Below are 17,625 nucleotides of genomic sequence, written 5' to 3' on the forward strand. Positions count from 1 at the left end.
TACTTACTCCAGCTCAAAAGGAAAGAATTGCAAATGAGGAAACTTCCATTTGTTTCCCAGAACTTGAACTCTCGTTTTTCTTCTGATTACAGAAGTGTTCATTGCTTAAAGAAGTAATGTATGTCTGAGAGTACACACACACACACAAATGTGCAGCAGAAATGAAATGCCCTGAATTCTGTCTTCTGGAGATAACTGTTAGTGGCATTTGTGTGTGTTCTTTAGTTTTTTCCCCATGTGTACACAACATTCCAGAGCATATTTATTTACTTTGAGCTATAGTCAAGTGTGGTTTTCTGTATTAATGACTCTTCCATGTATGTATAAATGCTTGATTATTTTTCTTTATGTGGGATTATTTTAAAATTTGTTCGGGGCGCCGGGGTGGCTTAGTCGGTTAAGCGTCGGACTTTCGCTTAGGTCATGATCTCGCAGTTCGTGGGTTCGAGCCCCGCGTCGGGCTCTGTGCTGACTGCCAGCTCAGAGCCTGGAGCCTATTTCAGTCTGTGACTCCCTTTCTCTCTGACCCTCCCCTGCTCACGCTGTCTCTCTCTCTCCTAGAAATAAATAAAACATTTAAAAAATAAAATAAAATAAAATTTGTTCTCTATCCATATGTAACTTATGTGATCAAAAATAAAGAAATACGGATTCCTAATCTCCTGGCCATAGTTAGTTGTAAGAAACTTGTCTTTTGTTTAAAATAAAATCGTATGAATTTTTGCACATGTGACTTGATACACTTGGAATTCTGTTTGGATTTTATTTTGTGATCTGTAATGACTATTATATATACAGTATGTTCTCCTTTATCTCGAGTTAACTCAAGTAGGGAAAGTAATTGGAAGCTGGCTTTTTTATTTTTAAGTGAGATTTTGTATTTTTAGTGTAAGAATAGATTCAGATTTTGGTCTAAAAGTTGAGTTTCCTCTGCATTCATTGGAAAATCCTGCTGCTTTCTGAGAGGTGTGTAAAAATAAAATGAATGTACCAGAATATAGGGTAAATATTTGTTGGATAATCAAATAATGTCTTTACCTGAAGTTCTTTTAGTCCCTAAGACAGAGCTCAGAGCACAGTTGGGACTCAGTAAATCATTACAGGTCATCTCAAGAAACATATATTGAACACTGTCGAAAATCAGAGGCAGATCAGATCTAAAGACATAAGATATAGTCCCTGGCCTTAAGATATTATGGTTTATGTGGAGGGAAACAGAACATAAATAACCATGTGTCTAAATCTGTAACCAGAGCCAGGTGACAAGTACATATATAGCAGGAGTTCAGAGTAAAGCACGTGTGGAAGAGCCATTGAAAGGAGATTTTGTCTTGGGACACCATCATAACTGAGTCATCAGAGGCATTGAGTGCCAGAGTTAAGAGTCAGTCTTTCATTAAGTGGAGAGCTGTGGCTGTGTCTGTGGTGTTCACAGTGGTGTTTTAGGGAGGCCAATGTTAAAATGGCCTCTGGGATGAATTGGTGGTGGGGCAGAGGCTGGCAGCTTGGAGACCAGGACCTGCTTCCCTCTTTGGTGCTTTGGAAAAGTGAAATAAGCCCCAGGCAGCCACCACTGCTCCTGAGGCCTTGACTTTGATGATGATCTCAGCAAATCCCCTCTCCCTCCACATTCTCGCCCTAGAGGTCCCGCCCCTGCCGAGAATCTGTGAGAGAGCCGTATCAGGCCTTTGCTGTCGGCTCAAACAGTTGTCTGTCCTTCCCTCCAGGTTACCTGCTCTGGTCTGGATGGTCCGTTTGAATCAAAGCACCAGCTTGTCTGTCCTGCCTCCACTCCCTCCTTGGGCAAACTCCAGGCTAATTCCTCTCTGGACCTAACTTCCGTCACTGTACAGGTGGAGAGTTTTCTTTGATTCCACTTTTGAACACCATGGAAGCACTGATTCCACCCCAAGGGGGAATAAAAGCCTAAACAAAGTCTTACGTGTTCCTCCCAGAGAGGCTAGGAAGTTTTTAAAAAATTCACCTGATTCTCTAGCCACGTTATCTGTTGCTAGAGCTGCTGGGAGTGGGCAGGGGAGTTTGGGAGTAGCACTTGGAGACTTCATTTTGTTTCGTGGAGGGGAAGAATTCGAAATGACAAGGGCAATCCTGGAATGAGGAGAGAGGGAGCAGTGAGGTAAGGTTGGAGTGGAGTGAGATGGGACACGGGGAAGTTCAAAACTGCCTGATCAGGGCTGGGGAGGAAAGCTCCAGAGGCCTACCTGTTGGAGGAGGTGTGGTTGCTTACCTTGCCCTTGATCATGTGGCTCATCTTGTGGCTGCTTCCAGCCCCCTGTCTTGTCCTCCAGTTGGCATTTAACACCCCTTGAGGTCTCTTCCGGCTTAAGGAAGAGGAAATAAAAATCTTCCCTGTTTCACATTCCAATCTTTACTTCCTTCTCATTTATTTGTCAGCTCAATAAATTTTAAAAATCGCTCATTTTTGTTTTTAATAGCTTTATTGAGATGTAATTCACACACTATACAATTCATCTATGCATTGTGTGTAAGTCAGTGGTTTTCGGTATGATTATAAGGTTGTGCAGGCATCACCAGTTAGGAACTGCCAAGCTGTTCTCCGTGGTGGCTGCATCACGGTACAGTCCCGCCAGTGATGTATAAGGGTTCTAATTTCTCCACATCCTTGCTGTCACTTATTATCTTACTTTAAATAGCTATCCCAGGGGATGTGACATGGTGCCTGGGAGTTTTGATTTGCTTTCCTGTAATGACTGATGATGTTAACATCTTTCTGTGTGTCATTTGTATGTCTTCTTTGGAGAAATGTCTGTTCACGTCCTTTGCCCATTTTTAAATTGGATTATTCATCTTTTTATTATTAAGTTACAAGAATTCTTTTTAAATTCTGAATATAAGTCCCTTATAAGATAATTGATTTGCAACTATTTTCTCCCATTCCGTGGTTTATCTTTTCACTTTCTTCATAGTGTCCTTTTCAGCACAAATATTTTTGATTTTTATGAAGTCCAATTTATCTATTTTTCTTCTGTTATTTGTACTTTTGGTGTCACGTGTAACCCAAGGTCATTAAGATTTACTCCTGTGTTTTAAGGGTTTTAAAGTTTTGGCTCTTACATTAGGTCTATGATCCTTTTTTGAATTTTTGTATATGATGGAAGGTAAGGGTCCAGTTTCAGTGTTTGGATATCTTGTTAGGCACCATTTGTTGAAGACTACTCATTAGCCGTTATATTGTCTTGGCCTCCTTGTTGAAAATCAGTTGAGCTTAAATATAAGGCTTTATTTCTGGCTTCTCAGTTCTTTCCATTGATCTATTTGTATGCCAGAACCACACTGTCTTTATTAATGTAGTTTTTTTTTTTTTTTTGCTGTGTTCCTATAAAGCTTTATTTACAAAAACAACAGATAATCCAATTTAAATAGCAGGCAAAGGAATTGAATAGATATTTTCCCAAAGAGGATATGCAAATAGCTAAAAGCACATCAACATCATTAATCATTAGGGAAATCAAAACCAAAACCACAATGAGATATCACTTCACACTTACTAAAATGGCTATAATAAAAAAAGATGAACAATAACAAGCGTTGACAAGGATGTGCAGAAATTGGAACCCTCAAATCTTGCTGGTGGGGATGTAAAATTGTGTGGTGGCCCCTTTGAAAAAAATGTCTAGGACCTCCTCAAGTATTAAACATACAATGTAGTTTTGTAGTAGGTATTGAAGTTGCAAACTGTGAGATCTCCTTTGTTTTTCTTTTTCAAGATTGTTTTGTCTATTCTGGGTCTCTTGCATATCCTTATGAGCTTAAGGATCCAGTTTATTATTTTCTGCAAAAAAGTCAGCTAAAATTTTGATTGAGAGTATGTTGGATTTGTATATTAATTTGAGGAGTATTGCTGTCCCCCATGAACCCAGAATGTATTTTCACATATTAATGCTTTAATTTCTTTTGGTAATGTTTTGCAATTTTCAGAGTACAACTTTTACAATTCTTTGGTTAAATTGATCTCTCTATATTTTATTCTTTGTTCATTATAAATGAATTAACTTTCTTAATTTTATGTTTTGATTGTTCAGCTCGCAAAAGTGTGGCCTTTCCCCTGACCAGTTTCTCTCACTGCAGTAACCAGAGGCCTCCCTCTCTTGATTTTCTCTTTCTGACCTCCCTTTATTATAGGGCATGGTGAACATCACTGCAGTGTAATTGGACCCACTTTTTCATTTTCTTATAAATACTTGTGCAATGCTTTCTTCTTATTCTTGATTTTAGGCAGTTTGACAGACTGGTTTGTATGCATTGTGTGGCTCATATCTGAATCTGATGTCCATGGCTCATAGTGTAGATTAAGGCAATTCTGGAGGAGTGCATTGCTTCTTTAATCACCATTTGTAACTGTTTGGTAGCCATATTCGTTACCAGCAAGATGACCTCAAATTCCATTTCAAAAACATTTATCTTTTCTTCCTAATATTAGGTACATATAAACATCTTACATTTTTGGTTATTTACTCATCAACTTTTTTTTTTTTTCCCTGCACATTTGCTAGACGGCACAGTCCAGAATCACTGATAACTTGTCAGGTGTGTCTTCCTTACAATTTCATAGTGAAAGGGGAGTATTTGATTTCATCGTTTTTTTCAGTTTGTGTATAACAGTTTTATTGAAGTAATTTTCCTGTAATTTTGTCTTCTTTATTATCGTGTTTTCCTATGTGTCTAGTTTGTGTGTTAGTGCCAGAGATTTTTTCATAACCGTAACTCATTTCTTGTATTTTTTAATGGTTAATTTTCTGGGGTTTTTTGTCTTTGTTTTTTGGAGATAACTTGGGATTTCACGAAAAGTTGTAAATATAATACAGAGAGTTCCATATGCCCTTCATGCAGTTTTATGTTACCATCTCACATAATCATAAATTCTGTGGTCTAGAATGCCTATCACAACCAAGGAATTAATGTTGGTACAATGCTTTTAACTAAAATACAGAACTTATTTGGATTTCAACAGTTTTCCTACTAACGTTCTTTTTCTGTCCCAGGATCCAATCCAGGGTCCTATGTGGCATTTAGTTGTCCTGTATGTGTTATTTCCTCCGGCTTCTTGATAGTTCCTCAGTCTTGTTTTGATGACCATAACAATTCTGTTGTTTTGTAGATTCTTCCTTGAGTTTTTGTCTGGTGTTTTTATGATTAGGTTGAGGTTATACGTTATTGGAAAGGCTACTGAAGAGGTGATAGGCCTTCTCAGAACACATGGGGATGTGCTGCTGGTGATACTAACCTTGATCACAGGTTAAGGTATTACCTGCCAGAATTCTCCACCAAACCTTACTATTTCCCCTTGTGTAATTACTAAATATTTAGGACATACCTTGATTCTCTGCAGCCGTCTTGTTTCCACTTACATTTTCACTCACTCAGTTTAGCATCCATTAGTAGATCTTGCCTGTGGCAGTAATTACCATGGTGTTGTGATAATGAGTTTTCTGTTTTCCTCATTTCATCTGCATGTATTGATTGAAATTCTTTAAGAAGGAATGGCATTATTTGCTCATTTATATTTATTTTATCCCGTGGGTTATAATCTAATACTGTAGTTACTTATTGCTGAAGTTATTTGGTTTTTTCTGTATGAATTTTCAGGGACTATGTTTGTGAAGATGAAGATAAATCTATTCAGGCTTACACTACTTGGAGACTGTTCTGTTTCACTTGACCTCTAGCAGAATGGAGAACAACCTAATTAAAACTTTCCTCTGTTCTCATATCATAATTTGCTGCTTACTTTGATGTCTTTCTTTTTTGGAATTATACTAGTGAATCTCCCAAATTTACTGTAGTCAAAACTGAATAATAGGAAACATGAAACACATTGCTCATGAAGTTTATTTAGATTCCATTTGCTAAATTATAAAATTTAGATTTTATATACAAGTTAACAATTTCTTATGTTGAAATAATCAATTATTGCTATATTACAGATGAATTCACATTACAAATCTTGTTTTTAGGAAAAGAAAAAATCGGAACCCTTTCAGAGGGAAGAATCTGATGAAGTCTCCCTTCTGAAAACCTCCAGAGAGCCGGAAATCCCTGCTCCAGCTTGTGAATTTAGAGGAGACTATCTGAAGGTGTTAACTGATTCTCAGCTCCAGAATGCTGTCAGTGGACCCAACGAGAGTGAGATGTTTGATGTACCACTCACCTCCTTAACTATTAGCAACGAAGGGTCCCTGACACGGAACACAGAGACCCCAAAGGAAGGGGAGGAGGTCAGAGCCTGTGTGAGGGACGATGTGGTAAAGCCGAAGGCCGGCCCTGGAGACAATGCTGGAACCAAAGTAGAAACCCCCAAGAACTTTACAGAAGCAGAGGGAAATAAATTGATACAATGTGGACCTTCAGAAAGCACCTTGCCACCTGATGTTTCTCATACTCAGCAGGAAATGGAAAATTTACAGGTCAGAGAAACTCTGAAAAAGAAAGAAGACAAACAAGCCTTGGGTCATTCTTCAGAGGTGCTACAAAATGTTGGCTTGCAGAGTTCTTGTGAAGCCAAAGACATTTTTCAGCCACCTAGAGTGAAAACACTGTATCCCCAGCTACCAGTGGAAATTGCTGGAGCAGTACCAGCTTTGGTGGCGGCGAAACCCTTGTTCCGCAGCGAGCGACTCTACCCCGAGCTTCCATCTCAACCAGAACTGGTACCATTTACTAAGGAACAGCTAAAAATCTTTGAGCCTGGCTCGTGGCTGGAAAATGTGGAGTCATATTTAGAAGAGTTTGACAGCATGGCTCATCAGGACAGGCACGAATTTTACGAGCTGCTGTTGAACTACTCCCGCTGTAGGAAGCAGCTGCTGCTGGCTGAAGCTGGGCTGCTTGCCCTGACATCTGATTGCCAAAATGCGAAAAGTCGACTGTGGCACTTTAAGGAGGAACAGTTGGCTGTGCAGGTATTTTGACTATTTAAGGAGCCTGGCGGATTTGTAGTGGAGGTGCTGTTCTTGTGAGGCTGTCCAGGTCTGGAGTGTGCTGATACTCACGCTTGGCCCCGACCTAGCCCAGAGTAGTACAGTGGAGGAGTCACAAAGTCAGATGCCTGCAGGGGCCAAGCAGGTGACCTAAAGAAGTGAAGTGGGCTGAGTGGGACAGTGGTCACTGGGTAAGCTCATGCCTGGCCCAGCGAGGGCAGCCGCTTTTACGTCCTACCTGATTATTCCTTTGAGGCTATGTTGGTCCAGCTTCTTCCTAAGAAGATCTGGAAATGCAGATTTTTGTGGGAGGGATCCTGATAGTAAATATTGGCAACAAAATACAGAGTAGAGGCCAAGCAAGTCATGTCTCCAGGTCACATCCAGCCTGTGGACCATTTAGTTTGTAACCTTGGACATAATGCCAGGAACATCCAATAGGTAGAGAGTGTCAAGGAGACCATGATCCATGGAATAAGCTTGAGAGATGATGAGGAAACAGGGAGGGCAATTAGATGTGACCCTATGGAGGCCAAGGTGACCATTAGGAAAGCCATTTCATAGTGGCCTGGGAAGGATGGAAAGGAAGAGAAGGCCACTCTTGGCAAGTTTGGCAGTGAAAGGAAGCTGGAGTCTTTGGGGCAAGTTTTATCATTTTTTCCTGACTGTTTGTTTTTCCTCCTTTGACCTTGTGATTGGCATTATACTTCTAAGCACCTAATTATATATTTGATTTATTCTTCCCTGTGTGGTAGTACTGTCCCCTCACCGTGATTTATAAGCTCTTTGAAGGTGGTACTGAGCCAATGCATCATATACCTGCAGTCTCGTTATTTCAAGCGCAAAGAGTTAACTGGTTTCTTATTTTACCTTTTTGTCCACCGCTAGGGTATCTGTGCAGATCAAGTGAAGGTTTCAGGCTATCATCGCTACCAAAGAGTAGAGATGAATGAAAATGCACTGGGGGAGCTAAAGAAGCTATTTGATGCCAAATCTGAGCACCTCCACCAGACCCTCGCTCTGCATTCGTATACCTCTGTGCTCTCAAAGTTGCAGGTGGAGTCTTACATTTATGCCTTACTCAATAGTTCAGCTGTTCTGAGATCTTTAGCAGTTCAAGGCCGAGGTATGTGAATAATGAAAGTCTCACTCTTTCTTGTGGTCTGCAGTGAAAAAAGAATTGAGGGGTTGGTTGAATTGATTGTGTGCTAATTGGTATGAGAAGAGAACATTTGTGCTGTTTTGTGCTTGTCTTGCCCAAAGTAGGATTGAGATCTGCCTTCCTACCAGTTCCTGGGAGTTGTACCAGGTCCCCCTTGCCTGGGGCTGTCAGTCTGTGCTTCTCTGGGAAGCCAGAGACCTTGCTTTCTATCGTTAATGCCCCCACTGTCCTATTTATGTGCTTGTTAACCACATCGAGTTCAAATGCAGATTTTGACTGTAGAGCTGATACTCAGCATACTTTTTCATCCCGTCTGTTTTACTTTGTTTTTGCTTGTTTGGTTTATTGGGCTGTTTTATATAACTTTCTTCAGAGAATCTATAATGTTCTGCATTTTCCATCATATTTGGGTTTTACAAAACTAGCTTTGATTGTGTGATGTGTTAAGTATGAATTAGCTAATTGAATTATGCAGTTTTTATTTCTGGGGGAGATATTAGGAATATTAAAGAAAAAAATCCTACCCCCTCATTGATTTTGTTAAGTGATCTAAGAGCGGGGTTAGACCAGAGGTCTGCTGATTTTTAAATGAAAAATCGATTTTGATGAAGTTAATTTTCCCTTCTAATACTTCAAAAGATTAAGTACATTTTTGGATTACATATTTAGTAGAAATTCAGATGTTTTAAAAAGTTTTGTTGATTTAAGTAATCTCTATACCCAGCGTGGAGTCGAACTCATAAACCCAAGTCTCATGAGTCGCATGAGTGTATATATATATATACACTCTAAAACTTTTATTTATCTTCTTAAGTTTATTTATGTATTTTTAAAGAATCAGAGCACAGGCGGGGAAGGGGCAGAGAGAGAGAGGGGGACAGATATTTGAAATGGGCTTTGTGCTGACAGCAGAGAGAGTCTGACACGGGACTTGATCTCATGATCGTGAGATCATGACCTGAGCTGAAGTCGGATGCTTAACCAACTGAGCCACCCATGTGCCCCAAATTGCGATATTTTCGATGCAATTTTTTCTCCTTTGGATTTTTATCTGAACTAAATATTTTGAGAAGTTATTTATTTATTGGTAGAGACACTAAAAGTTCTCCCCAAAATACCACCTATATGGGGCTCATTTAATCCTCTTTTTAACTTATAGCTTGTAAACAGACCGAAAGCTTTTCCTCTGATCTGTGTCAACTAAAGGAGTGCATTAGTGTCTTATTCATGTTCACCAGGAGGGTTAATGAAGATACTCAGTTCTATGATGATATTCTTCTCTGGCTGCAGAAATTGGTAAGGAAACAGATACTTGAAGAATTATCTCTTATTAATTTTTTTTTTCAACAGCTTCTTCAGCTAATTCATTTAATATGTTAATTAGTGACATTTTCTTTGTTCATGACACATGGAAATAAGTTACACTTACCTAGTGTGTTATTAAGCACAAAGTATTTTTCTTTCTGATAAAGTTTAAGCTAAATAATCTCAGGGCTTCAGCTTGGGAAGAAATGGAAATGGGGGAAACATGCTAAAGTAAAGATTAGGTATGTATTTAATATAAGTTGCTGCTCTAAAATCTTCTGTATAATTTATTTTTATTATCTTATATTTAATGTTGCATTAAAAAATTAAGAGAAAAAAGACAGGTGTCAGGATTTGGGAAATTTAAGAACGATGTTAAGAATATTAGAGAAGGAGGCTTGTCTGTCTTGTGGTTTTCAGTAGGGCTGCCTTGGGTGTTTTTTTAATTTTCATATGAGAGTTCTTACATATGTGATAAGATCCCAAGCATATTTACTTGGATTTGAGAATCTATTACAAACTGAGAGTAGATTAAACTACTTGACTTCTATCTATTCACATGTGACCAGGAACATATTAATATGTATTTTGCCAGATAATAAAAATTGAGTTTGCAGGAAAGTACTTAGGCTGTTTTGATTGTAGTACTTATGGGTTTATAGGCCTCTGTGTGTCTCTGCGATAGAAACTCACCTGTTCATAGTATATCTTTGGTTATATATTACATGTATGCTATATATGTATGTGTGTGGTAGATCTATCTCTGGTTATTCTTCTGAAAGATTCACATGTTTAAACATTGGCTAAGTGACTTACTAGGCCCTTAGGTACATTTTTCGTCTTCATAAATAGTGAAACTCTATGTTCTTTCCTGTTCAGGTATCAGTGTTACAACGAGTTGGCTGTCCTGGAGATCACTTCTTCCTTTTAAACCATATTCTTCGATGCCCGGCTGGTGTTAGTAAATGGGCTGTTCCTTTCATCCAGGTATGATGAGGCTGTCTGATTTTGAGTGGGATGAGAGACATTTTTAAAGACATTTTTACCTGAAAAAATTGCTTTTTTTCCATGAAAAAGCTACTTAAAATATTAATATTTAAAATAAAATTCTTGGGGCGCCTGGGTGGCTTAGTTGGTTAAGCGTCCGACTTTCGCTTGGGTCATGATCTCGCGGTTCGTGGTTCGAGCCCCGCGTCGGGCTCTGTGCTGACTGCCAGCTCAGAGCCTGGAGCCTGTTTCAGTCTGTGACTCACTCTCTCTCTGACCCTCCACTGCTCACGCTGTCTCTCTCTGTCTCCTAGAAATAAATAAAACATTTAAAAAAATAAAATAAAATAAAATAAAATAAAATTCTTAAAATATATCTATATATATTTGTATATTCATAGGAGTTTTTATTTTGAAACTTCTTGAGCCACCCTAATTGATGAAGTTAAGATAGAATTGTAAGAGTTCCCTTGTAGTCTGGGTTGGTAGGTTCAGTAGTATTTAATTCTGTAAAATTTCTGTGCAGGAACGCTCACTAGGACTTCATAAATTAATCTACCTCACACCACAGTGGTACAGATGAAGACACACACACCTTGAGCATATCAGAGTTCTTTAATATGAGCAGAGATCCACATCTGTGTGATGATCAACTCTCACATAATCACCTTCAGTGTTGATTATGTGGTTCACAGTTTCTCTTTTCTGCTGCTTGCCTTTGGGTTGTTTTGTTACTCACAGAAACCACTCATGGTTAGAAGCCAAGTGCATGCCAAATTCAGCTTCTCCACATTACCTTTTCTTCAGTTTTTCTGGTGGTGAGATGTTTGAATCCTTTTGGGTAGAAGGAGGATTTTTTTGTTTTGTTCTGTCTTTGGATTAGAACAGCAGCATTGTCCTTCTTCCTGGATGGTCACGGTGGTTGAAGGACGTTGCTCCGTGAGCTCTGCTCTTGAGGGACAGCTAACTCACTACTGCCAGGTAGCCCGCGAGCAGTGCTCCACTCTTCTGGGTTCGGCTCCAGTCCATCTTTGTTTTCATAACCGCTCCCCTTGTCAGAATGCTGGCGAACTAAGAATGTGGATACTTGGGTTGTTGGCTTTCTACAGTATGCTTTTTTCTTTTCTGATTTCAGATCAAAGTGTTGAATAACCCATCAGGGGTCTTTCATTTTATGCAGTCCCTTGCCCTGCTAATGTCTCCTGTCAAGTAAGTGTGGAAGAGCTTTATGAAGTAGAAATTGAAATGCTTCTTTCTACCAAAGGCTTGGCTTCCTAAACTGCCCAGATCCAAAGAACTGCTAAGGGAAGAGTCAGCATTCCAGAATTTAATATTGTGGATTTTCTTTGGGTTGGATACCCTTTGTCCCCAGGTGACCTTATTAAATGCTTATGTATAAACAATTAAGCTCTTCTGGGTCCCCCTTTTCAGTGGGTTTGCCTCTCCTGTCACATATGTCATAGTGAAAGGTGCTGTGGGGAGATAAGAAAGATCATCTTTTCCTTAGAAGAAGAGATTTAGAGGCAGAGGGGAAAAAGCACAAATTGCCAAGCTGCGATAGGCACACTAGCACTGAAGAGGCTGAAGAGAGGAGGGTGGAGCATGAGAAGATTCCAGTTGCATGAGCTGGATTGCAAGAATGGGGTGGGTCTCAGTAGGAGAGAAGGAGCAGGCAGGGCACTGGCTGTGGGGAGAGCAGGCAGTGGCCCCAAGCACAGGGACAGATGGCTGTGCAGAGGACAGGCAGGAGATCAGCGTGGCTGGAGTGGAGGACTGTGTGGGGGATGGTCACACAGATGCACGACCACGGTGACTTGATTATAGAAAGTGTTGACAGTAAGACAAGGGCATCTAGATTTGATATGGTCTGGGCCTGGCAGCAGTTGAGGGCTTTTGAACAAGGGTAAAAGTCATATCAAGGAAGGTTAGGATTGACCGAAGGCAGAAGAAGATGTGCTTCTGCTTAATTAATTAAGGTACAGACTTTTGGCTCTTCTGGCTCGGGATCCTAACTCACCAGCAGGACGACACTTAACCGGGGAAGAAGACACAGTCTATCTAGGTGACCTTCAACAGTGTTACTACCACTGACTCTCGGTCCTAGAAAGCCTGTCTGCCTCAGGGCCTGAGGTGGGATCATGGTGGTGGGAAGGAGAAGGAGGGTACCTAGAGTCATCTTCCGAGGAAGGGATTAAATAGCTGGATAAATAAGGGAATGGTAGGAAGGGGGTGGTTCTGACATAACTGTGTAGATGTCTGAGCCTGAGTGACTGACTGTGAGGGCACTGGTGCCGAGAGACTGAAAAGATAGAAAGGAGAGCTGTTTTATAAGGGGGAATGTCTGAGGTCATCGGGGGCATACACGTGATAGATGCCAGTGGACACTTGGGGGCTTCAGGACTGGAGCTCCTCAGGTTGGAACGGTAGCAGTGGACCGATAGAGCAGGAAGTCACGGGAGAGAGTTTCTGTAACAGGAAGGAAGGGATGAGTTTTTCAGGGCTCGGCCAGAGGGGAAGGAACAGGGGATTGAGAACTGTATTATGGTCCAAGAGGAGAAACTTCTCTAGTCCTGATCCTCAGATCTAGCCAATACCTGGCGAAGTCTGGCCGGCAGGAATTCTCTTCAGTTCTCTCTCTATGCTTGGGTGTGGGGGGCTTCTCTGACATGTGGGAGATATGATTTTGACTTAAAAATGTTTTTGCATTTGGATGTACTCTTCTGCCTAAAGAAGCTTCTGAGTTACCTGCAAATTGTCTGTTTTTATCGAGTAAAGGATGGTTCCTAAAGTCGTGTACCTGGCAACACTCGGCAGGCCTGGCTTGAGTCAAGGCACCGCCGCAGTCCATACATGTTGTGGTCCCAGGGAGTGTGGGGACTGTGCTTGCATAACTGCATGTCTGCAGTCACTCGTCATGGCTGATTCAGAATGGTGGAGATCTCCACACCAAATTCATGAGCTTTTAGCTTCCCTGAGTTTTAGCCAGTTCTTACTTCTTATTTACTAATTTAAATCCCTTTGACGACTGGGTGGATGGCTGACTCTTCTCTGGGGTGAGTAGATGGTCCAGAGTGCGTGCGCGTGGGCTTTCTGCATTTATGTGATGGGTTGATTTCCCTTGTCCTGTAGAAATCGAGCAGAGTTCCTGTGCCACATGAAGCCCAGTGAGCAGAAGCCATCCTCCTCGGGGCCTGCATCTGGGACGTGGACACTGGTAGATGAGGGAGGAGAAGAGGTAACTCGTCATGTCTGCAGTCTTTTGATTAATCATTTTTAAGCTCCTCCTATGTGCTGCACATTGTTTTAAGCACTTTTCACATAGCATCTCGTTGACTTCTCCCAGTGACCACAGGAGGCAGGTACTGATGTGATCCCCACTTTACAGATGAGAAAACTGAGGTGCAGGGTGTGAAGGATTTTTCCCAGATCATAAGGTCATTAAATGGTGGAGCCTCTAGAGCCTGTGCTCTGAGCCAGTTTGCTATGTTGACGCCCTTGTGTAGAGTATCTTCCTGTTCAGCTGGGAGAATTTGGAGCCTGGGAATATTTTCATACTGTGTAAAATTTATATTAGGATTTTCTTTTATGTAGTAACAAGTTTCTGGACTCGAGATCTAACAGGTCACATGAGTCTGTATCATAAAGAGCCGGGTCTTACTGAGGTTCTCCCTTTAGCTATTACAAATACTTCTCATCCGGATTTTCTCTTTTGAAAAGTAGAAGATGGTTCTTTATTTGTGATGAGAATTGAATGGTCAAAATCCAGTTTCCCAAGATAATACTTACTGATTTTTCTTTCTGCTGTGTACAGGGTTAGTGTATTTGTAAGGAGCTTTCCCTCCGGCTAGTTATCAGCCCTGGTGCTTTTTTATGGTCCACATCCTGATTTGATGTGCTGTCCGGGATGGCCAGGGACCAGTTTTTCTAAGACTCCTTTTTAAGAGGAGTTAATAGATCACAACAGACAGTTCTCAGAATGAGAGCCATGGCAGGTGTGGGGATCATGTCTGTATTTGCTGATGTGCTCATTCAGGAATGGGGAGCCCCTTCACACTCATCTTACTCTTTAGACATCTTTGCTAGAGACTCAACAGTCACCTTGAAGAGAGTTTCTCAGGAGCTGGTGCAAATCGGTCTTTTAAAGATTGTGGTGGAAAAGGTTTTTCCCCCCAAGAGTGTTCTCCCCTGAGAGAAAAGTCTTTTCTGGGGTAGGCTTCCCTGCCTTTGCTCCCAGAGAGAGATAATGATTGAGGACCCTGCAGTGGTGACTGACTGGTTAGCACTCACCGATTGTTGAGTGAATTTCAGAACTGGGGGAGTAGATGAGAGGGTTGAGGTGCTGTTGGCTCCGAAAAGGCTGTGGGGAGGAAGGCATGCCGGATCTGCCACATCAGTGGTTGTTTGACGCTGGCTGTGTATTACAGCCGCCTGGGGAACTTAAGTCCCTTGCCCAGGCCCATCCCCAGACATCCAAATGTTTAAAAGCCTCCTTGGTGATTCTAACCTACAGCCAGAGCTGAGAGCTGCTGCTCTAAGTAGAGCTGAGGCTTGCTTGTTAGTCATTTAGGACCTAAAATGGAGGGGGAAATGAGTGGCTTGGGAAATTATGAATGAATTACATTAGTCCCTTGTTGAAGTTGAGACGATACATTTCTCAGGATCTCTGAATTTTTATTTTTTTTTTAATTTTTTTAATTTTTTTAATTTTTAAAAAAATTTTTTTTTTTTTATTTTTAGGAGAGAGAGAGACAGCGTGAGCAGGAGAGGGTAAGAGAGAGAGGGAGATACAGACTCTGAAACAGACTCCAGGCTCTGAGCTGGCAGTCAGCACAGAGCCCGACGCGGGGCTTGAACCCACGAACCGCGAGATCATGACCTAAGCGAAAGTCAGAAGCTTAACCGACTAAGCCACCCAGGCGCCCCAGGATCTCTGAATTTTTTATAGCATTCCCTTTTGAATGTAGGATATCTTAGGACACAGATCAACTTGATTTCTAAACTTGTGTATCAAACAAAAACCTCAAAAGATTTCCTCTATATAATTGTTACGTATGGCCTGCTACTCTCTCCTGCTTCAGCAGCACCAGTTGACAATGGAGCTGCAGTTATCTATGGCAGATGCAAAGATTGTTTTGCTGTTAAGACAGTTAAGTACTATAGTAGGCCTTGCTTTTGGGGCAAGAGACCTGTAGCTAAAATAACTTGGACTCAGTATGTGGTTCTTTAATTGATGTTGTCAAAGCAGTGAGCTTCATAGTAAGATTTCCTACTCTAGAAGAATTTTTTTGTTTAAATCTTCTTTGGGATGGAGATTTAATTAGAGCAGTTTTGGCCACTGAAGGATGGACATGACCCAGATACACATAAAATTGTGCTTGCCATTTTGGGGGATTTACAGCCCATCTATGGAACTGATACTGAGAGGAGAAGTCCATGAAGACACATGGTCCATGATGTACCACTCATGTCTGATAGTTTAGCTCCTGTTAACTTTAAAGCCCGGTGCATTCTCATCAAATCAGTTGACATGACTTTGCATCTTTTCCCTTAGGATGAAGACCCTGAGACCAGTTGGCTTCTCCTTAACGAAGATGACTTGGTTATCCTTTTATCACAGTTTCCATTTCATGAGCTCTTTCAACATCTTCTTGGGTTTAAAGCAAAAGGTAGACCCGATTTCTTTTGTCCTGTGTAAAACATGATAGTGGCAAGTTCAAACCCAGGCACTCAGGATCCAGCCTTCCAGCTCATTCAGGTTCCTGATTCAGGTTCCTCTGTGCCTGGCTGTACTGTACAGAGATGGTTGCATCAGACCTCAGTGAGATTTCCTTCCTTTCTCTCTGGTGCTTGTAATTTCCCACTTAGTGCTGAAATGCAGAGGTCACCTAAGCTTGCACATTACCCGGCTTTAATGAATTGTTTCCATTTTACACTTTGTCTCAGATTTTCCATCTCTTGCTGACAGGGGGATTGTTAATTTTTCTGTCTTGGCTTTGTTTCCTCATTGAGATATTTACAACTGTGTTCTTCAGTGTTTTTTCATAGCATTTATAATTTTTTTCCCCTCTGATTAACTTCTAGGTGATTATTTACCTGAAACAACAAGACCTCAAGAGATGATGAAAATGTTTGCCTTTGCTAACTCACTAGTGGAACTTCTGGCTGTGGGGTTAGAAACCTTCAATAGAGCACGCTATAGGCAGTTTGTGAAGCGAATTGGTTATATGATCAGGTAATACCACTGTTAGTACATCTGTTTCTATTTGCTGTCATCTTGGTCAGATGCAGATTCTGCAAAATTGGGATGATGGACATTTTAGTGTATACTTCACATCTGACTTATAAAAGTAAGAATTTCTTTTTTCCACCACCTAGCAGATGGAAATTTTATAAATGCTTCCTGTCAGGGTATTTGGTCAGTTATCTCAGATTTAACTGGTTTGCTAGATAATTGTCCTTAGAGTCAAGATCCTTAAAGCAGTTGCTGGATTGAACTTGGTCAGAGAAACTGAACTTGGTCAAGGAAAATGAAGCCTCTTTCCTTTTCCTTTACTTGCTCTTTCCTTCTACCTCCTAACCTTTGCCTTGGAATTGCCACTTAGATGTGAAGAGTGGCAGCAGTGTTTTTGTGTCCTTGTTTCCCTGTTTTCTCTCTTTACTCTTATTCTGATTTTATGTTAAATACCTTTTAAAGAAAGTTGCAAAGACTTCTTCAGTGGCCACTATATTTGAACTAGGGAGAGCGTTATCATTTATTTGAAAAATGAGTTTATGTTTTTATTATTAAGTACGAATAAATTTTGACAATATGCACTGCTTTTCATTGAATTAATTTCGGATCCTGTCTTTTGCATCATTGATTTTTCTGTATTTACTAGGTCATTCCCTACGGCGTATAAATACGCTCTTATTTCTTCCCACCACCCTTCCCTCCAAAAAAAAAAAAAAAGCCTCTGAAACTTCTTCCCCTCTCCAGTTTTGTTTCCAAAACAAAATAGATTTTAATTAGTTTATTTTAGATGTGTATCCATCTGCTTTGTAAAGCCAGGTAAATGATTATAGGATGCGCTGAAAGGCTGGAGGGTGATTTTTAAGGGCTTACGAAAGATAATGAACATGAGATGGGGGGAGGAGGGATGGCTGGTGACTTGGAGAGTAATGTCTTAAAAGCTAAAAGCCTATCTACTTATTATCAGAAGTCCAGACATTTAT

At 40.7% G+C, this 17,625-nt stretch overlaps 1 protein-coding gene across 1 annotated transcript in view; it reads left to right on the plus strand.

The window, feature by feature from the left end:
- The window catches only part of EPG5 (ectopic P-granules autophagy protein 5 homolog), a 113,047-nt gene that overhangs the window by 4,867 nt on the left and 90,555 nt on the right, over positions 1 to 17,625 (plus strand). Inside the window, exons 2-9 of the mRNA XM_039228820.1 lie at positions 5,997 to 6,941; positions 7,848 to 8,085; positions 9,281 to 9,417; positions 10,306 to 10,413; positions 11,549 to 11,622; positions 13,543 to 13,648; positions 15,965 to 16,079; positions 16,495 to 16,645. Coding sequence (XP_039084751.1) covers positions 5,997 to 6,941; positions 7,848 to 8,085; positions 9,281 to 9,417; positions 10,306 to 10,413; positions 11,549 to 11,622; positions 13,543 to 13,648; positions 15,965 to 16,079; positions 16,495 to 16,645 — 1,874 coding nt within the window. The remainder of the gene's footprint in view (positions 1 to 5,996; positions 6,942 to 7,847; positions 8,086 to 9,280; positions 9,418 to 10,305; positions 10,414 to 11,548; positions 11,623 to 13,542; positions 13,649 to 15,964; positions 16,080 to 16,494; positions 16,646 to 17,625) is intronic.

The sequence above is a fragment of the Hyaena hyaena genome, unplaced genomic scaffold (genome assembly GCF_003009895.1).
Source record: "Hyaena hyaena isolate Hyena2069 unplaced genomic scaffold, ASM300989v1 scaffold_33, whole genome shotgun sequence".
Lineage (NCBI taxonomy): Eukaryota > Metazoa > Chordata > Mammalia > Carnivora > Hyaenidae > Hyaena > Hyaena hyaena.